General features: G+C 35.5%; 3 protein-coding genes and 1 pseudogene across 4 annotated transcripts; 3 read left to right on the top strand and 1 right to left on the bottom strand.

Annotated features, from left to right (window-relative positions):
- On the top strand, positions 1-1,840 carry LOC18102590 (6-phosphogluconate dehydrogenase, decarboxylating 1-like; annotated as a pseudogene).
- Positions 1,841-2,843: 1,003 nt separating this feature from the next.
- On the bottom strand, positions 2,844-4,038 carry LOC7476936 (protein SOB FIVE-LIKE 1). Its single transcript, XM_024609232.2, has one exon. The coding sequence runs from the start codon at positions 3,542-3,544 to the stop codon at positions 3,092-3,094; it is 453 nt and encodes a 150-aa protein (XP_024465000.1). The 5' UTR covers positions 3,545-4,038; the 3' UTR covers positions 2,844-3,091.
- Positions 4,039-7,099: 3,061 nt separating this feature from the next.
- LOC7466946 (ceramide synthase 1 LOH3) lies at positions 7,100-11,364 on the top strand. Its single transcript, XM_002315949.4, has 7 exons — positions 7,100-7,654; positions 8,869-9,098; positions 9,225-9,380; positions 9,595-9,780; positions 10,236-10,420; positions 10,741-10,810; positions 10,998-11,364. The coding sequence occupies exons 1-6, from the start codon at positions 7,517-7,519 to the stop codon at positions 10,770-10,772; spliced, it is 927 nt and encodes a 308-aa protein (XP_002315985.2). The 5' UTR covers positions 7,100-7,516; the 3' UTR covers positions 10,773-10,810; positions 10,998-11,364.
- A 2,012-nt stretch (positions 11,365-13,376) lies between these two features.
- LOC7466945 (uncharacterized) lies at positions 13,377-15,573 on the top strand. 2 transcript variants are annotated; one of them, XM_006378452.3, is made up of 2 exons: positions 13,377-13,489; positions 14,560-15,573. In XM_006378452.3, exon 2 carries the CDS (start codon positions 14,586-14,588, stop codon positions 15,399-15,401), a length of 816 nt encoding a protein of 271 aa, XP_006378514.1. In that variant the 5' UTR covers positions 13,377-13,489; positions 14,560-14,585; the 3' UTR covers positions 15,402-15,573. The 2 variants fall into 2 exon arrangements, with proteins under 2 accessions (XP_006378514.1, XP_002315984.1); XM_002315948.4 differs by having other exon boundaries at positions 13,384-13,518.
- The last annotated feature ends 1,149 nt before the right edge of the window (positions 15,574-16,722 follow it).

The raw sequence follows: 16,722 nt of genomic DNA, 5'->3' as shown, positions 1-16,722 counted from the left end.
CCAATTTTGAAAGTATGATTCATGGTTTCCATCTGCCGAAACTGAAATCCAAAGCTTGAACAGGAAACTAGATATGGCTCCCTCGACTAGAATTGGCCTTGCTGTCATGGGTCAAAATCCTGCCCTCAATATTGCCGAGAAAGAATACCCTATTTCTTTTTATAATCGGACCACCTCGAAAGTTGAACGAGCCATGTAGGAGGGAGATCTTCCCTTATATGGTTTCCATGATCCTGAATCCTTCGTTAAGTCAATCCAAGAACCTCGTGTGATAATCATGCTTGTTAAAGCTGGTGCCCTAGTCGATCAAACCATCAAAACTTTTTGTCAGTTCATATGGAGAAAGGGGATTGTATCATAGATGGTGGTGATGAGTGGTATGAGAACACTGAGAGGAGGGAGTAAGCTATGGCTGAATTATGTTTGCTTTATCTTGGAATGGGAGTTTCAGGTGGCGAAGAGGGTGCTTGGCATGGACCTTCTTTAATGCCAGGTGGTTCATTTGAGGCCTCCAAACACACAGAAGATATCCTTCTTAAGGTGGTTGCTCAAGTCCCTGATAGTGGCCCTTGTGTCACTTATATTGGCAAAGGAGGAGCTGGAAATTTTGTTAAGATGGTTCATAAAGGGATAGAATATGGTGATATGCAGCTGATTTCAGAGGCCTATGATGTGCTGAAATCGGTTGGGAAGCTCACCAACGAGGAACTACACCAGGTATTGTCTGAATGGTTCAAGGGGGAGCTGCTGAGATTCTTGTTTGAGATCACTGCAGATGTATTTGGAATAAGGATGACAAGGGAGAAGGATATTTGGTTGACGATGTTTTGGATAAAACTGGCTTGAAGGGTACTGGTAATTGGACAGTTCAGCAAGCTGCTGAGTTGTCAGTTGCTGCTCCCCACTATAGCGTCATCCTCGGATGTAAGATCCCTCAGTGGCCCGAAGGAAGAAAGAGTTGAAGCTGTAAATTTTTTTTAATCAAGCGGCGTTGGTGACATCCTAGTTGACCAAGTCGTGGATACGGTAAAACTGATCCATAATGTGATACAAGCAATAAATGCATCCAAAATATGCAGCTATGCCCAGGGTATGAACTTGATACGCGCAAGGAGTTCTATAAAGGGTTGGGATTTGAAACAGGGGGAGCTAGCAAGAATTTGGAAAGGCGGTTGCATTATCCATGATGTCTTTTTGGACCGTATCAAGAAGGCCTATGATAGAAACCCAGACCTGCCTAATCTTCTTGTGGATCCAGGGTTTGCAAAAGAAATTATTGAGAGACAATCTGCTTGGCGAAGAGTTGTCTCCATTGCTATCAACTCTGGTATTAGCACCACCCCTGGTATGTCTTCTAGCCTTGCGTATTTTCACGCATACAGGAGTCCATGCTGCCTGCTAATTTGGTCCGAGCTCAAGGAGATTTTCATGGAGCGCGTATACATATGAGAGGATTGATATCCCCGGATCCTTCATACTGAATGGTTTAAAATTGCTAAACAGTCAAAGATCCAAGTTTAGCTTTCTCTCAGTGGTAATGTAGCAATCTGCCATGCAGCCTTGGTGAATTGATGTCATCAAACCTAATAATATTGCCCGTGGCAGAAAAATCAGGATGTTTATTTTGTTATCTCACAGAGGTAAAGGCATTTTAAGTCTGTTCAATTGTTTGGGACTCGGCTACAGGTCCAGCTGCCTTTTTCATTTTATTTTAAAGGATCAACCTCTTACTTAGATACCCCTTCTTCAAAACAATAAGATCATCTATCTTGCTTGATCTTCAAAAGAGCAGCTGTATTTCATTTGAATTATGCATGCCTATATAAAAGTTCATACCCCTTGTATCGATGCTTCTTTTTCTTTTTTTTATCATCCTCTTTTTTTAAAATGTTTCACTGCAATTGGTAGACTTTTATATGTCTCCGCACTCTCATCTTTTGAGGTACAGAGGAATTTCACGATGTTCTGTAACTTCTGTCCTTGTAATGCAATTATGCCCCTTGGTAGGTAGGATGTCACTGCTGGGTTTCTATGCCTATCCTCGGGTTAAAAGATTGTTTAATTAGATCTTCGTAGCTGTTACAAAGAGCGGTGGTTAATTCCTGGGTACATCCCCTTCTTTCTTAAGCCCAATGTAGCATGGTGGGTGGTTTTTCATTAGACTGCTGGTTTGTTGGCTTGAGGGTTGTCACATGGCCCTTAGCCAAGAAAGCTTGTGATGAGAGCTAAAAGGAAACAAGAGTGTTTGAATCTAGTACCGTAATGATGCTTGGCAAATATTGTCAGCCATGTCATTCATTTGTCTGGCTATTTGGATGTAGTAATTAGCTCTCTCCCCAGAAAGAATTTCTCTACTTTATTAAATCTTTTGGACCGGAATGGGGGTTTAAAACAATTTTCTCATCTATATATGTTCCTTAACTTATTTCACTTGAAAACATAAAAAAGAAATACTACGTATTTCAGCATTCCTTTCCAGTAATGAAAGGCAAGACACACAGGGGGGTAGATTTAGGTTTTATGTTTTGGGGAGCTAAAACTAAGATTTTCAGTTCGGGAACCATTACATGTAGATATGATAAGAGTTTTTGTGGGAACCATTCGGATTGAACCATGTTCTTTAATCATCAGGATCAGCAAGGCCTCCCTGCTGATCTGTTACTAAAATATAATACAACCACACAGTGACACAGGGACACGGCCGCTCTCGTGCACTGTGTCTGGGTGCATGCCCTGAATCTCATTTTTCCAGGAGGAAGAGGTAATAAAATCTTCGTGCATATATGTTACCTGTGAAACGCAGTTGTAATACACAATTGCATAATTCTAAAGTCTACATGAGCTTTGTAAATAACCTCCATTTACATTTCCAAGAGTCAAAGTTCACCTTTCTAGAAAAAGAGAGAGAGAGAGAGAGATCCAACTTCACAGTGGAATTCTGGAAATCCAAAACAGAGTTACAGAAGCATGGAAAGTGCCTTCACTTGTAGACATCTGAAGAACATCAGCACTTAAAAATTTTATACATTTCTGGCACAAGCGAAAGAGAGCAAGAGAGAGGAAACCAGAGCACGTCTCTTCTTCTAATGATTCAACTCTCTGATTTTCTTACCTTGGTTCCACTTTGCACATAACTAGCAGCACTATTTGCCTTGAGAACTGATACTTCATTTTCTACTCTGATCCTTGCTGATCCATCTCTTTCCTTCACTTGTTTCTGAAGTTTTGCTTTTGATGAATTTTTGCTAGTTGCATACTTGGAAGGACCTATGTTAACACTTCCCTTACTGCTCCTGCATGGAAGTTCAGGATGGCTTGGACCAGAAGAGGCATCTGAGGTCATGGAGTCATCACTCTCACCACCACCATCATCATTCCCATAATTACGTTTTCTGCAATCTCCTTGTTTATTCTTGCTATCAGCATTATCATCATCGAAGTCGTTTTCTTTGACGGGGGAGGCAATATATTTTGTCCACCCAGACTCACTGCCAGTAGCCCCACTATACTCCTCTGTGCATCCTAGAATTTGGGAGAACTCCATTAGTGTAGATATCTGGAGGAGTAGAGTAGAGTAGAGTAGAAAAGAAAAGCGCAACACAACAAACTTTGAAGAAGAGGACTAAAGAAAGTAGCTGGAGAAATGGTTATAGCATTCAATATCACCTTGGAAAATCACTTGTATCTTTGTCTGTCAGACCGTATATGATCAACCAAACGCACTTCTCCACGCATAGGACGAAGAGACCCCTCCCACAGGTACATCAAAGCTTCATTATTGAATTACCAAGCAACTTTCACCACCTGTAAATCCTAGCATCACTATTTCTCTGCTTTGAATTACTAGAGGACAGGCAAGGGAGATAAACGAGGGAAATCTGTCTAATAAAATAGAGCAAAAATCCAAGTCCTTAAATTGAATGAAGTGGGGCAAGTCACTCGCTTATAAGACCTGTCTCTTGAAAAAATACCTCTTCCTTTATTTCTCTGGCCATTCCATAAATAAAGAGCAGCATTCAAGGTAGCAATACAGATGTGCCCCACTCCACAATCAGATAGGGGAATGTGAGACCCATTTTCATAAATAGGCTACAACAATGCCTTTTACTATGCACTTTAATTTTCACACCTTTAATCCTCTGTCTTGTCATCAGCAATGAGCAGCCTTTTCTTGTGTAACATGCAGAGAACCCAACTGGGTTTTGGCATTTTGTATCAAGCTGGATAGGATCAGGTTGGCAAAAGGTCATTTTGATTTAGCTTCCCCTGTCCTTGTATTGCCATTTCTCGTCTCTACAAAAAGTAGGTTTATGTCTTTTGTCTTACTAGAGGACAATCTTCGGAGAATGTGACAGTAACTATTCTACTTAGAAAGTGGTTCCTGTTGCAGGGGAAATCTAGAATGCCTATGATCCGAGCATTGGTATCTGCCGATGGTCATTAAGGCCACTGGATTTGAATAAAAATAGCAAATCTAATGACCCTGATGACCATCAGCATTGTACCGATGCTTAAGTATCAGCACTGCAGCAACCACCGATATAATATGACATTGAAAGAAGCAAAAGAAGCAGCAGTCCTGATAGTTGAGGAGTAACTATATGGCTGTTTTGGTGCACCTTGTTTCCCTTCCTTTAGTTATTTTATCAATTCATCTTCCCGAATTTGTGACCAAAGTAGGTCATATCATGTTTTTTGTTTCTTGCCTGACTTATTATGTATTTACACTGAACAAGTGTGGCTAGCCCTGTGGTATCGTTATTGCTTTCTCATTGCCTGTCCTTTGGAGATTGCAATTTGACTCATTCTGATTTTGGGCTCCATGTGATAATTATATCCTTGGAAGTTTTCTTTTTAATAACAATAGACAGCATGGCTTTTGGGGACTAATTCCATCATGTGCATCATTTCTACTTGCACTGAAATACAGTTCCAAAATACAATAGACAGCAAGGCTAGATAATGTATGGTTTACTGGCTCTTGTGGTTTTGCTATTCAGGGATCATCATCATTAGTTCACAATGTTCTTGTTGATCATTCATGTCGAGTTTAAACTGTTTCGACTCGTTGCATTGTTGCTGATAGTTTTTCAGGGAGACGAACCAAATCTGTATGCTGCTGTGGTAGAAATGAGAGTATTAGATAATAATTTGTTAGAAGATACTATTACATGACATTCTAAAAGTGGATTCTATTTGAGGATGCTACATCCGAAAACACATGTCCTGCATGTATTTAGCAGAACGTGCCTGGTTTAACGCTTTTTTGATTAATAATTTTTGTCGGAGAAAACAAGCTTTGATTTCAATTATAATCACATGATGTGCTCCATTTTTTTGTTATGAAATTCCAACTATTTGATGAATAATGTATTTTTCTTGATTTTCATTTGAAAGCAGATTTGACAATTCTTTTGGAATTGTTCCATGATGTGATTCATCTTTTCAAAACCCTCCTGGATGGAGAATCATTAAATAGGAAGGATGAGTCCATCATTAACAGTTCAGACACGACATTCCGAATTGTGTTTATATGATGATCAGTGCGGCATGAATAGCATCATAATCATCATGCTTCTTTCATTTCCCTACTGGATATTAGCTTAATTCTTCACGTCGGTTTTTTATTTGTTCTTCCGGCCACCTTAACAGGCTGTTTGTGTTTAGTCACCTGTGTTCCCTGGTTCTTCATTAGAATAGTTTATATTGAACTTCCTGGGACTGTCCACGGAATTACAAGAAATCGAAGAGGATGTGTCTGCATATCACTTGATATGAGTAATTGCTGAACACTATCTGAAAAACTAAGACATTGCCGCTCTTGCTATTATTTTATCTATGTCCATGCTGCACAAAGTCCCCGAAATTAATGGCCATTCGGATAGACTATTCCCGAATAATTTTTGTTCTATCTCGATAATTAAACGATGAGGTCTCTTGATTCACACTCCTCTCGAGTGGATTCCATCAAGCAAATCATTGAAATATCACCTAAAACCCAGGCGTTGTGCCTGTACCACAAAAGTCTCCCAATTTGCTTAATTGAAATCCCGAGTGCCTGATCTGTCTGAGCTCCAGATCAGGATTTACCCAATAGAAATCTCGAAATTCCTTACCTGTATGCTCTCGCTATCAAGTTGCTTGTTCATTCTTTCTTTAATTGTTTACCCAATAGTTTTTTACACTAAAACTCTTTGTACGGTATAGCCTCTCCACGATATAGCCTGGCACCTCCAGTCTCAAATCAGTATGAAAACAATTCTAGCATGACTTTCTTCAATTATTTAAATATAATGGCGTGTTTTTCTATATATAATTTATTAATCTACGATATTAAATGATGAATAAGATTCAATTAATAATATTGAGAGCCAAAGTCAAACTCGGAAAAACAAAGGGCAATAGCGTCAAAGATGTCACATTTCAACAACTCATGAGCGATTCGGCACAGCAGCACGTGACATTTTAGTATAATTTGCAATTACCACGTCATCAATACAAAAGGAGTAAAGCCTAAGATGCCTCTTGGCATAGCATCTTGGCATAGCATAAGCATAAGCATGTGGTCCTCGAAAGCTGATGCATTCACTGACAAAGCATACAAATGTTGTTTAAAGGTCGGAATAGTGGATTTAATCAGCATCCAATATTCAATGACCCAACCTTTTCACTCTCTTCACTCAATCAACAAATCCATCAAAAAAGTCAACAAATCCAGAACTTGCAGGGTTAATTTCGTCAAAACCATGTTTATTCTAGAAAATACACCAATAAGAGCAGAGGACCAAATTGGAAACCCGAATAACCAACTTGGAGGATAAATTTGGCATATACTGGGATAAACTCTTTGAAATTGTATTTTTAATATAAATAATTTTTTTATTTAAAATTAATTTTTTTATATTTTTTTATTTTGATATATTGATTTTAAAAATAAGTTAAAAAATTATTATTTTAATATATTTCTAAATAAAAGGAATTTTTGAGCGGCACTCTCAAACATCTTTATTAGTCATCCTCGACAACAACTTTTCCTAATTAAGTCACCAACCTATATTCTTTACCAACTGGGTCCCTAACGCATCATTATGAATCCTCCACTTTCAACAAATATATATATATGCCTACAACTGTGTAAATTAATTTTGGGAATTCAAGTGAGAAGATTCTTGCAAATTGGTTGACAGAAGGATTTAATTGAAGATCCAGTATACGTTGGAGACTCAATTGTTTACAAATATTCATTGGGATCTAACTGAGAGAGAAAAAATATAATCTGTGGACTAATCCGAGGCAATCTGTAGTATGTTTCAGTGAATTCTCACTTCTTCGACAGAATCGCCGCACCCTTTTTTAGAAAGACACAGAGTAAACGTATGAGACCAAGGTAAAAGAGCGAGAGAGAGCGAGAGAGAGGCAGTAGCTTTGCTAGTGTTTTTGTGTATGTGATTTTACAAAAACGCTAGAAAAATCCAATCTTGGATAAATCGGAAGGAAGAAAAGGTAAAAACCCGAGATGGGTTTCATGGAATACGCGAAATCAATCCAATGGGAACATGAATCTTATCCAGCTTATGAAGATTACATTGTCCTTCCACTTTTTTCTCTCTTTTTCACCTTTGTTCGATTCTTTCTCGACAGATTTGTCTTCCAGGTACTTTATTTGAAACATTTGATAGTGTTTTTTATTGTTTTGTTTCCTTTTTTTTGTATCGGTTTAGTTCAAGTTTTTGCCTTCATTGGTTTAGTTTCTTAATGTTTTTTTTTTTTTGCTTGTTTTGGGTTCTTTTTACTTGATTGAATCATATTGGATTTAGTTTAGTGAGATGTTTTGCTCTTTAAGTGAATAATTGAATCTTGCAGTCATTTATTGATTAAAGAAGTAATTTGAGTGAAAATGATCGTGATAACTACAATGTTTTCGATTTTGGTAATTTATTTCTTTTTTAAGTATTGAGCTAATTACATCTGAGAAGCAATTGGCTGATCTGAAGTATTATAGATATTCTTGTTTACTACTCCTAGAATTTATATGCATTTTTGCTTCAGTTTAGCGATCCCGGGGTTCAAACAGCTAATAACCTTATATGAGATATGAATCAGTTGTAAAGATGCCATCAATATTCATTGACAAGCCTTATTTGACAATATACATTTTTGGTTCAAACCTGAAATCCATCTTGTTTTCTTGATTATGTTCAATGGCTGTCCACTTTGGACCGAGCTTGAACAAACCTTAGCTTAGCTTGCATCTTGTAGTTTATCTGACTTTGAAGCTTGGTTTTGTATGTTGTTATTTCTGTTCATTCCAAACCCTTATTCCTTGCATGACATTCGCTGCTCTTGGGAAATTCATGAATCTTGTCACCCCATTTCTTGAGTAGCATAATAGGATTGGAAAAGTCTTCTATGAAGTGATTTATATAGCTGCTGCTGGAAATAACCAAATGCTTAGATGATCCAGTTGCATAATTATCTTAGCATAAGTTATCGTTGATGGAGCTTACTCCCTGTCCTGTTGCTTGATCATTTCTTATGATTCGTGCTTCCAAACACCTAGATTCCAGAAAAAGTTTGTAATCTTTTCAGTTGTTGGGGGCTCTTCCGAGCTGTAAACATTTCTCCCTGTGATCCACCTCTTTCAGAAGCATCTGTTCTTTGATACCACTGTGTCATTGTAAGACAAATCAATTAGTCATGAATTTAGCAATATGTGGTAAGTGTTGCCAGGTTCTACCACATTTACAAATACAACATAAAATTGCAAAAAGGGCTGCTTTTGTACTTGGAAATTTTCCTTTTCTCGTACTTCCATGGTCGCTAGTATGCTGTTTCTCAGCTCTTTGTTTCTCCTTCTCTTTGTTGCAGAAACTAGCACAACGCTTGATTTTTGGAAAGGAGCATCAGATGCTGGATGCTCAGCCAGATGAGAGAAGGAAGAAGATAGGAAAATTCAAGGAGTCGGCTTGGAAATGCATATATTTTCTTTCAGCAGAAATTCTGGTTTTGTATGTTACTTATGATGAGCCTTGGTTTGGTAATACAAAATATTTTTGGGTAGGGCCAGGAAGTCAGGTCTGGCCAGACCAAAAAATGAAGTAAGATTTATGAACTACATATCATATTGCTGTGGTTTTCTTATTCAATTATTTGTTTGGCTCAAGCTGTTCCTTTATTGATTTGTACTTTGAATGGGAAAGGGATGACAGCTTAATGAATTTCAGGTTAAAATTGAAAGGAGCATATATGTATGCTGCTGGATTTTACACGTACTCCATATTTGCTCTGATTTTTTGGGAGACAAGGCGTTCAGATTTTGGGGTGTCCATGAGTCATCATGTTGCTACTGTCATTCTCATTGTGCTGTCCTACATATTAAGGTATTGTGATTCAGGTTTTTCTGTGGTTCAGTAATATTTAACTGAGGAAGTTCCTTGGGTCTTTTTATTAGAAAAAATATGGAAATCATAACTATGCTGCCCATTCAAATATAATACTTATGCAGAAGCTTCATAGAACCCAGTGGCTGCAGTGACACCATCAAAGGTTCATAAAGCTTTCTCATTTCTATTCCAATTTCTCTGTTTCTTGCAGGTTTGGTCGTGCTGGCTCAATTGTTTTAGCTATTCATGATGCTAGTGATGTATTTTTAGAGGTAGGAAAGATGTCCAAATACAGTGGTGCTGAAGGGATTGCTAGCTTTGCATTTATTCTTTTTGTTTTGTCTTGGATCTTGCTGCGGCTCATTTACTATCCGTTCTGGGTCCTTTGGAGTACAAGGTTTGTATAGATTGATGCCTAAGATATACCAACTGTTGAATTTTTTGAGTCTGATATGCATGCCTATCTTTTTGTGGGGTCATAGCGCTGAACAATCAACATCTAAATTTGATAATGCGTAATGAATGTGCTCCTTCAGGAAGTATTTCATTTTACTGGCTTTTGGCTTTGCAATTCGGACCTGGAAACCATGAGTCCTTCATATTAGTAAACTTTATGGACAAGTTTGTTTATCATGAAAGAACAATACTTTTGTATCTGCATTTCAACTCCTGAGAATAAAGTAAATTCATTTTAAAAGTTTACCTTCATGTATGGCTAGTGTTTTGAGGAATTATTTACCGCCATCTTCTTCTTCATTAACTATCTTGGTTTGTTGTTTGTTAATTTCTTGGTATTTATAAACTTTTTAATACTTAACAGAAGAATTCATATATTTTCTCCCCTTGATGCAGCTATGAAGTTCTCCTGAACTTGGACAAGGAAAAACACTCAGTGGATGGTCCAATCTATTATTATGTGTTCAATACTCTCCTTTACGGCTTGCTTGTTCTACATATTTATTGGTGGGTCCTGATGTATCGGATGCTTGTTAAGCAAATCCAAGCAAGGGGCCAACTTAGTGATGATGTTCGATCAGGTATGCATGAAAAACATGTTGATTGCATGGTTTTATATTGTAATGTTTGTATAGACAGACATAGTTGCAGCATGAAATTGAGAATGAGGAAACACATTTGAAGTCATTTTTTGGTGAGGATTAAATTATCCAGCTTGAGAATTTGGTTAAGAAAACTCAGATTAAACTTAGCCTATATCGCTAACCAATGATGTATGGGACTTTGCAAATCATATTAGGATAACCTATTTTAAGGAAAATTTTATTCTACTTTTCTACCCGGCCTCTTTATCTTGGTGGTTAATCCTGTATTGCTTCTCCCTCTATTTCCTATTATGCAGATTCTGAGGGCGAAGATGAACATGAAGATTGATAAAAAAAACTAGACTAGTGATACTAAGAAATAGTCTGGTAAGTTATCTCGTCTTTCTTTTTTTATTTTTCTTTACGAGGAAAGACGCTAATTTACTCCAGTTGTGAGTGTAATGTATTGGTATAATTCATAATCCAAGGTCACATAACATTTAATTGTGCCTTTTCTAGTCATTTTTCTAACCAAAATTGAGAGGAAAGATCTGTTTCTGGCATTTTTTAACAGATGAAGCACGAATGTGGTTTCAAACACTGGAGGTGTTCTTTTCCGAAGATGGAACATGATCAGAAACTTATCTCTCGATCAAGGGCCTGTGTAGATTTAAGATCGGATGTCGAAGCAGGAGGGAAAGATAAGAATAGGAAAATAGTTTTGATTATTCATTCGCCACGTCTGATTTGATTATTCTCGCCAATGATTTGTTGTAAGAAAAACTTACCATAGTTGTAAGACTTGGGTCTGCTGCCATTTTTTAGGGTTTATTGTTGATCTCTCTCTCTTGCCCCAAGGAAACTAACCTTGTTTTGAATCAAGACATTGTTAATTGATTTTGATGTATGTTTAGACATCACTGTTAACTGATTTTGATTAACTGTTCATGTATTTTTAGATTTTGATTCAAGTCATTGTTGCGTGGCATTAGCCACGATCCGAATTCCCTGAAGTACATTCGGACCATGGTCTTTTGCAATGCCTGCATTAAACTTAACCTGCTTGTTTTATTTTGTGAGTGAAAGAATATGGGAGAATGAATTCAGAGCCCCAAACCAGCAGTTTAAGCAAGGCAATTCAACATACGAGCCTGTGTGCGTATTCACAGGTGCCATATATCGATGACCAGTGTTCTTTTTCTATATTCTGTTGGGGCGAAACAAGATTATACGAGCAAAACAAAAGGACATCGTTACGTTTTTAGTAATCTTTACTTTTGTTTTTTCTGTTTGAGTTCTTGAACTTCCAATTTTCCTGCAATCAATATCAGCATGCAAACTTCCATGTCATGGGGAGCACAAACACTGCTTTTTATTTCTAATCGAGTTTCTATATTCTATACAAGCACATGTACTTTTATTTTTTCTGTTCAAGTACCTATTTTTCAAGATTTTATGAATCGAGTGCTTCTGATTTTCAAAGCTAAATTTATTCATGCTTCGTAATCTTTCGTCGGCCATATGTTAAATTAAATTATAAAATAAAACAAGAAAATCATAACATCATTTTTTTATTACTTTAAAATAAGAAAATCGTAATCTTTCGTCGGCCATATTAATTTAGAAAAAAAATTGAAATTAATTCAACCAAGTATATTAAATTATTTTTTTTGTAAAAGTGTTCAGTATGATAGATAAAAAGAATAATATTTTTTTGTGAAGTTATTTCATGTATTTTTAGACAGTACAATGATCAATTTTTACCCTATCTGAAGTTATTTTAGAAGATAAATTTTGGTTCAATTAAAAGAGAGAAGAGAAGCTTGTACAATTCTTTACCGTCAATTAAAAAATGACTATATCGCACTTAATATAAATATAACACTAGATTGATCAACATTTCGCAGCGATTGCAAATTTGCAAGCACATGGCGTTGTGCTTGAATTGCAGCAAAACAAAGGCAGAGAATCGTGGCAAATGCTTTGATTGTGGCGCAATTTAAGGCATAATGTTACGGCGAGGACAAGGAGAAACAAAATTTTTTTTATAGTTAACCGTGCTTGTAATAGTTTGGGATTAAAAAGTTTATTTTTTTGTAATTTCAAATGCGATCCTTGTAATTATTAATATAATAATTACTGGAAGTTTATATAGCTGTTAACTTTAAGGCTGTAGAATTAGTCGAGATGCATACAAACTGACTCGAACATCCAAATTAATAATAATAAAACAATTATTTTATTGGAAGATTCGTGTGTCTATATATATATATATATATATATATATATATATATATATATATATATATATAATGTAATAGAATGGATTGATGCATTATATTACTTTGTTTGGTTATAAAAATTCTTAATAAAGTAAGGAAGGTTTTTATAAAGTTTGAATTCAATCCTTGAGAATTTTTTAAAAATAAATTTAGTCACTATATTTTTCAAGAGCTGGTATTTATTTAAAAGTCTTTTGGTCCTTAGATTTTTAAGAATTACATTTTATTCATTATGATAAAAACATTTTTACAATTAGGTCCCTATATAGCTACTCTTTAATCATTACATAGCTTTTTTTTTATAATGATTATAATATAACTAGTAATTAAAATAATCCTCTACATTACCATTTTAAGAATCAAACACCCAAACATAAAAATATAATTGGTCATTATATTAAAATAATGTTTAGTATTGTGTTAGCATCATTTCTTGTTAGTTAAATAATTTATGTTTTTTATATTGAACCCTATATATAATTGTATTTAGATTTTTAGTTTTGTAAAAGTTAAAATATTATATTTTTTATTTTTTTATATATAAAAATATATTTTACAATGATTTAAATTAAATATATATTTTTTAAAGATCATAATTAATAAAAAAAATTAATTTTATTTTTATTTTTATTTTTATTTTTCAAAGACAACCGAAAAAGCTCACCCTCTAAGTCCAACCAAACATGTTCAAAAAGTGTGTACTATAATAAATAGACAACCGCAGTGAAGAGAGTGGTTTACCAGTTTGATAAGCTCCTTCCCTACGCGACGACATCGTTCTTATGTGAGCTGTTCTTCTCCTTTTTCTTTGAAGTCAGTTATTTCTTCTTCTTCTTCTTCTTCTTCTTCTACTGATTATTGGGCTAGAGATTGCATTAACTGGATGCGAGAATATCAATTATTTTGGCTCATGAGCTTCCTTTTCCTTTGACTAATAACGGGTTTTAGCAATTAGCTTTAGATCTTTAAATATATATATCAGAATTAGGTTTTGGATGAATAGAAATTTCAATTTCATTGCGCTCGTCAATTTTTGTGCCAGTGATCGAAAAGCAATCTTAAGTTCAATGTTTTAGTGCTATGACATATATATATATGTCAAAGGGCATCTGTGTTTTCAATGTGCTGCAGTAGAGTTTGGGGATTTATTATTTCTTCGAGAATGTTGAGATTTAGGAAGCTCCGTATTGTATTGTCAACTTATTGTTATCGACCTAAGGGAGTTTGAGGTTGGTTCCTTATTTTGCTACTATTAAATCCAAAAAAACTGCATATTTGAATAATTAAACTAGTACTCAGAGGGACAGTAATTTCCACTCGGGAAAGTGTGTGCGATTTAAGGACCTTCTTTTGAAATATGCTTCAATACATACGACTTGTCAAGGTAATTAGGTTTCTTTTGTCAGTACTGTCAAAGTCATGTTCTATTATATTTACTCTCCAAAAAGGAAGAGTGAATCTTAGCTATAACAATGAAGATCCACTTAATTTTTCTCCAAACCAGGGAGGTTATTTACATCGGCATTGCTATAGATTAACCTGAAATTGGCTATATAACACTTTTTAGTATAAATGTTCTGGAATATAAGGGCCTTAGAGGGAAGGTGAACTATGCTTTTTTCAAATTATGCGCTTTATTTTCAAATGTGATGGTGTTAGCATAGTTGTGTTCTTGTAAGCTCGAGGCCCAAAACTATCTCACAAATTAGTCTTCAGTAAGAAAGAGTAATCTTTGCTGTTTCTATTTGATTTTCATTACATTCAAACTGATAGACTTTTGAACTAACTAGCACAAGGCATCCATTTTCATCTGTAATCAAATGACACTGATCATGTAAATACAACCATTTGCAGGTTGTTTGATTTGCTGTGAGTAAGAGATGGAAGATGTACTTACAGAGCTCCCGCCCCCTTCAAGGTTCTTTCAGGAAGATCTGGACAACTTTGCAACTCCGTCACCACCACTTTCGTCTCCTTCCCTGCTGTTCTCTAATCCTAAACCCGATCAACCTCTCTGCCCTTCTCTCCTCATCATTGCATTATCTTCCCCTTCTCTGTATATCTTCCATCATATATCCTCGAAGACCCTAATTGGCAGTCTTGTACTACCTGAGATCCCTTTCTCAGGGAACTCAACTGAGCCCTCACTTGATGACAAGTCTTGCAATATCTATGCCCTCAATGATATGGACAATTTGACACTTGTTGTCTTGGTTCAGTGCTCTATCAGTGCTGAGAGATCCAATGCAGTTGCTAAGTTGCTTATTGGTGATCAAATTATTCCCAAGAGGGTTCTAATAATGGATTCAGTTCAGAGCCAGAATTTCCGGGGTAAGCTCGCACCAGATGAGACATATGTTTTCAAGCTAGAGACATCAGCAGAGAGGAAAGGGCTGGATGGTGATGTTTGTGGTGGTTCATCGTTATTGAAAGGTTTAGACTATTTCCCTTCAGGAAGTGTGCTGGATGGCTTGGCAGCTGCTCTGTTGGCCAGATGTCAGATGAGGAAAATCAGAGGAACTCTTTGTGTTTCATGGCCTCGATATGGTGTTTATGTGGTGGCTATGGTGAAGTCTCTGCTGCAGAGGAATGTGTTGCCTGGCTTTGACTTAAGTACAATTGGAGATGCCAATGATAAATCTTCAAGGTTCACTTCGATTAAGAATTATCCTTTTGATTCTGATATGTATACCTGAGGTGTTTTAAGCTTATAGTGCTCATTTAGCTCGCTAGTAATACTTTGTTCCTGCAAGAATTTTGAAAGACATGAGCAGGAAGATTGTTGATTTTGGTTTCCATCATTGACTTGTATTTTTCACCTTGCACTGAAACTGCATGCAAGTTTTCTGCTCGACATTTTTCCGTTCATACTTTATAGAGGTATAACGAGTGCATGTTGGGATTTTATTTAACACAAGTGCATAATTCATACATGGACAAACTGATCATCCCGGGTGTCTCATGCTAACTCAGGCCCCAGACTTGGTTGTTCCGAGCATTGTTTGCTCTGATCCATGTGCTTTCGTTGTTCCCACTCTCTCATGATTCATAGGGTGAAATTTAGTAAACTAATATTGTTAAATATGTCAAATAATATCTTCTTGTACTGTTTGGGATATATCTAAAGCTATCGGTAGAATTGTGCTTCGATTAAAGTTAGAATAGAAACTAGATATTTGAAATTTTCCAACTATATATCGTAGGCTCAATAATTCATCCAAATGAAAAAGAACAACATGTTTGAAATCAGAAGAGAATGACATGTTTGAAATCAGAATTCAAATCTGTCAATAATATACAAAAATTGAAGATTCAAGTTACATGGATTAATTTTAACATGAAGATTTTTTTTATTATTCTTTTTTTTTATTTATTTAATTTTAAATAATTATTTTTAATTTGAATTTTTTCTAGCGCGTTAGATATTGTTTAGGGGTTTATTTTATTATTGAATTTATGTTAGTTAATTACTAATTTAAACTTATTAGTTTATAACCCAAAAGAGGTTTATCAAGATTTATTATGATGGGAACAACCAGGTTGTCACTAGGTTTATATGTGCTTTTTATATTTTAGTGATTCTCATGTATTGAGAAATTTTATTCTGAGACTTTTTATTTTTTCATGTCATTAATTTATTAATTTATACTATCTATATCTCTCATTTTATTTAGATCACTCATTGATTATAATATTATTGACTTATTTTATCAGATTTTAATATAATTTAATTTCTTAACTAGAATTATCAATATATAATTAATTCAAAAAATTACTTACGATTTTACAATCCAAGTTTATATTATATTTTTTTATGTTATGTTAAAAAAATATTCTTGAGAAACATATTTCCATCCAAAAGTCTAGCTGTTCAAAGTAGATCTTCTCCGAACCAAATTCAACATTTTAGTTTGAATGTACAGCGCAAAGTTTTTGCCTGGTGAAAGTGTGATCGCCAATCGCTGCCAGAGCAGGAAAACTAAAAAGTAAAAACCATAAAAACAAAGCACTCTTGCT

This window comes from Populus trichocarpa, chromosome 10 (genome assembly GCF_000002775.5).
Source record: "Populus trichocarpa isolate Nisqually-1 chromosome 10, P.trichocarpa_v4.1, whole genome shotgun sequence".
NCBI lineage: Eukaryota > Viridiplantae > Streptophyta > Magnoliopsida > Malpighiales > Salicaceae > Populus > Populus trichocarpa.
Note: the sequence above shows the minus strand (reverse complement) of the source record. Positions and strands in the feature narration are given on the sequence as shown.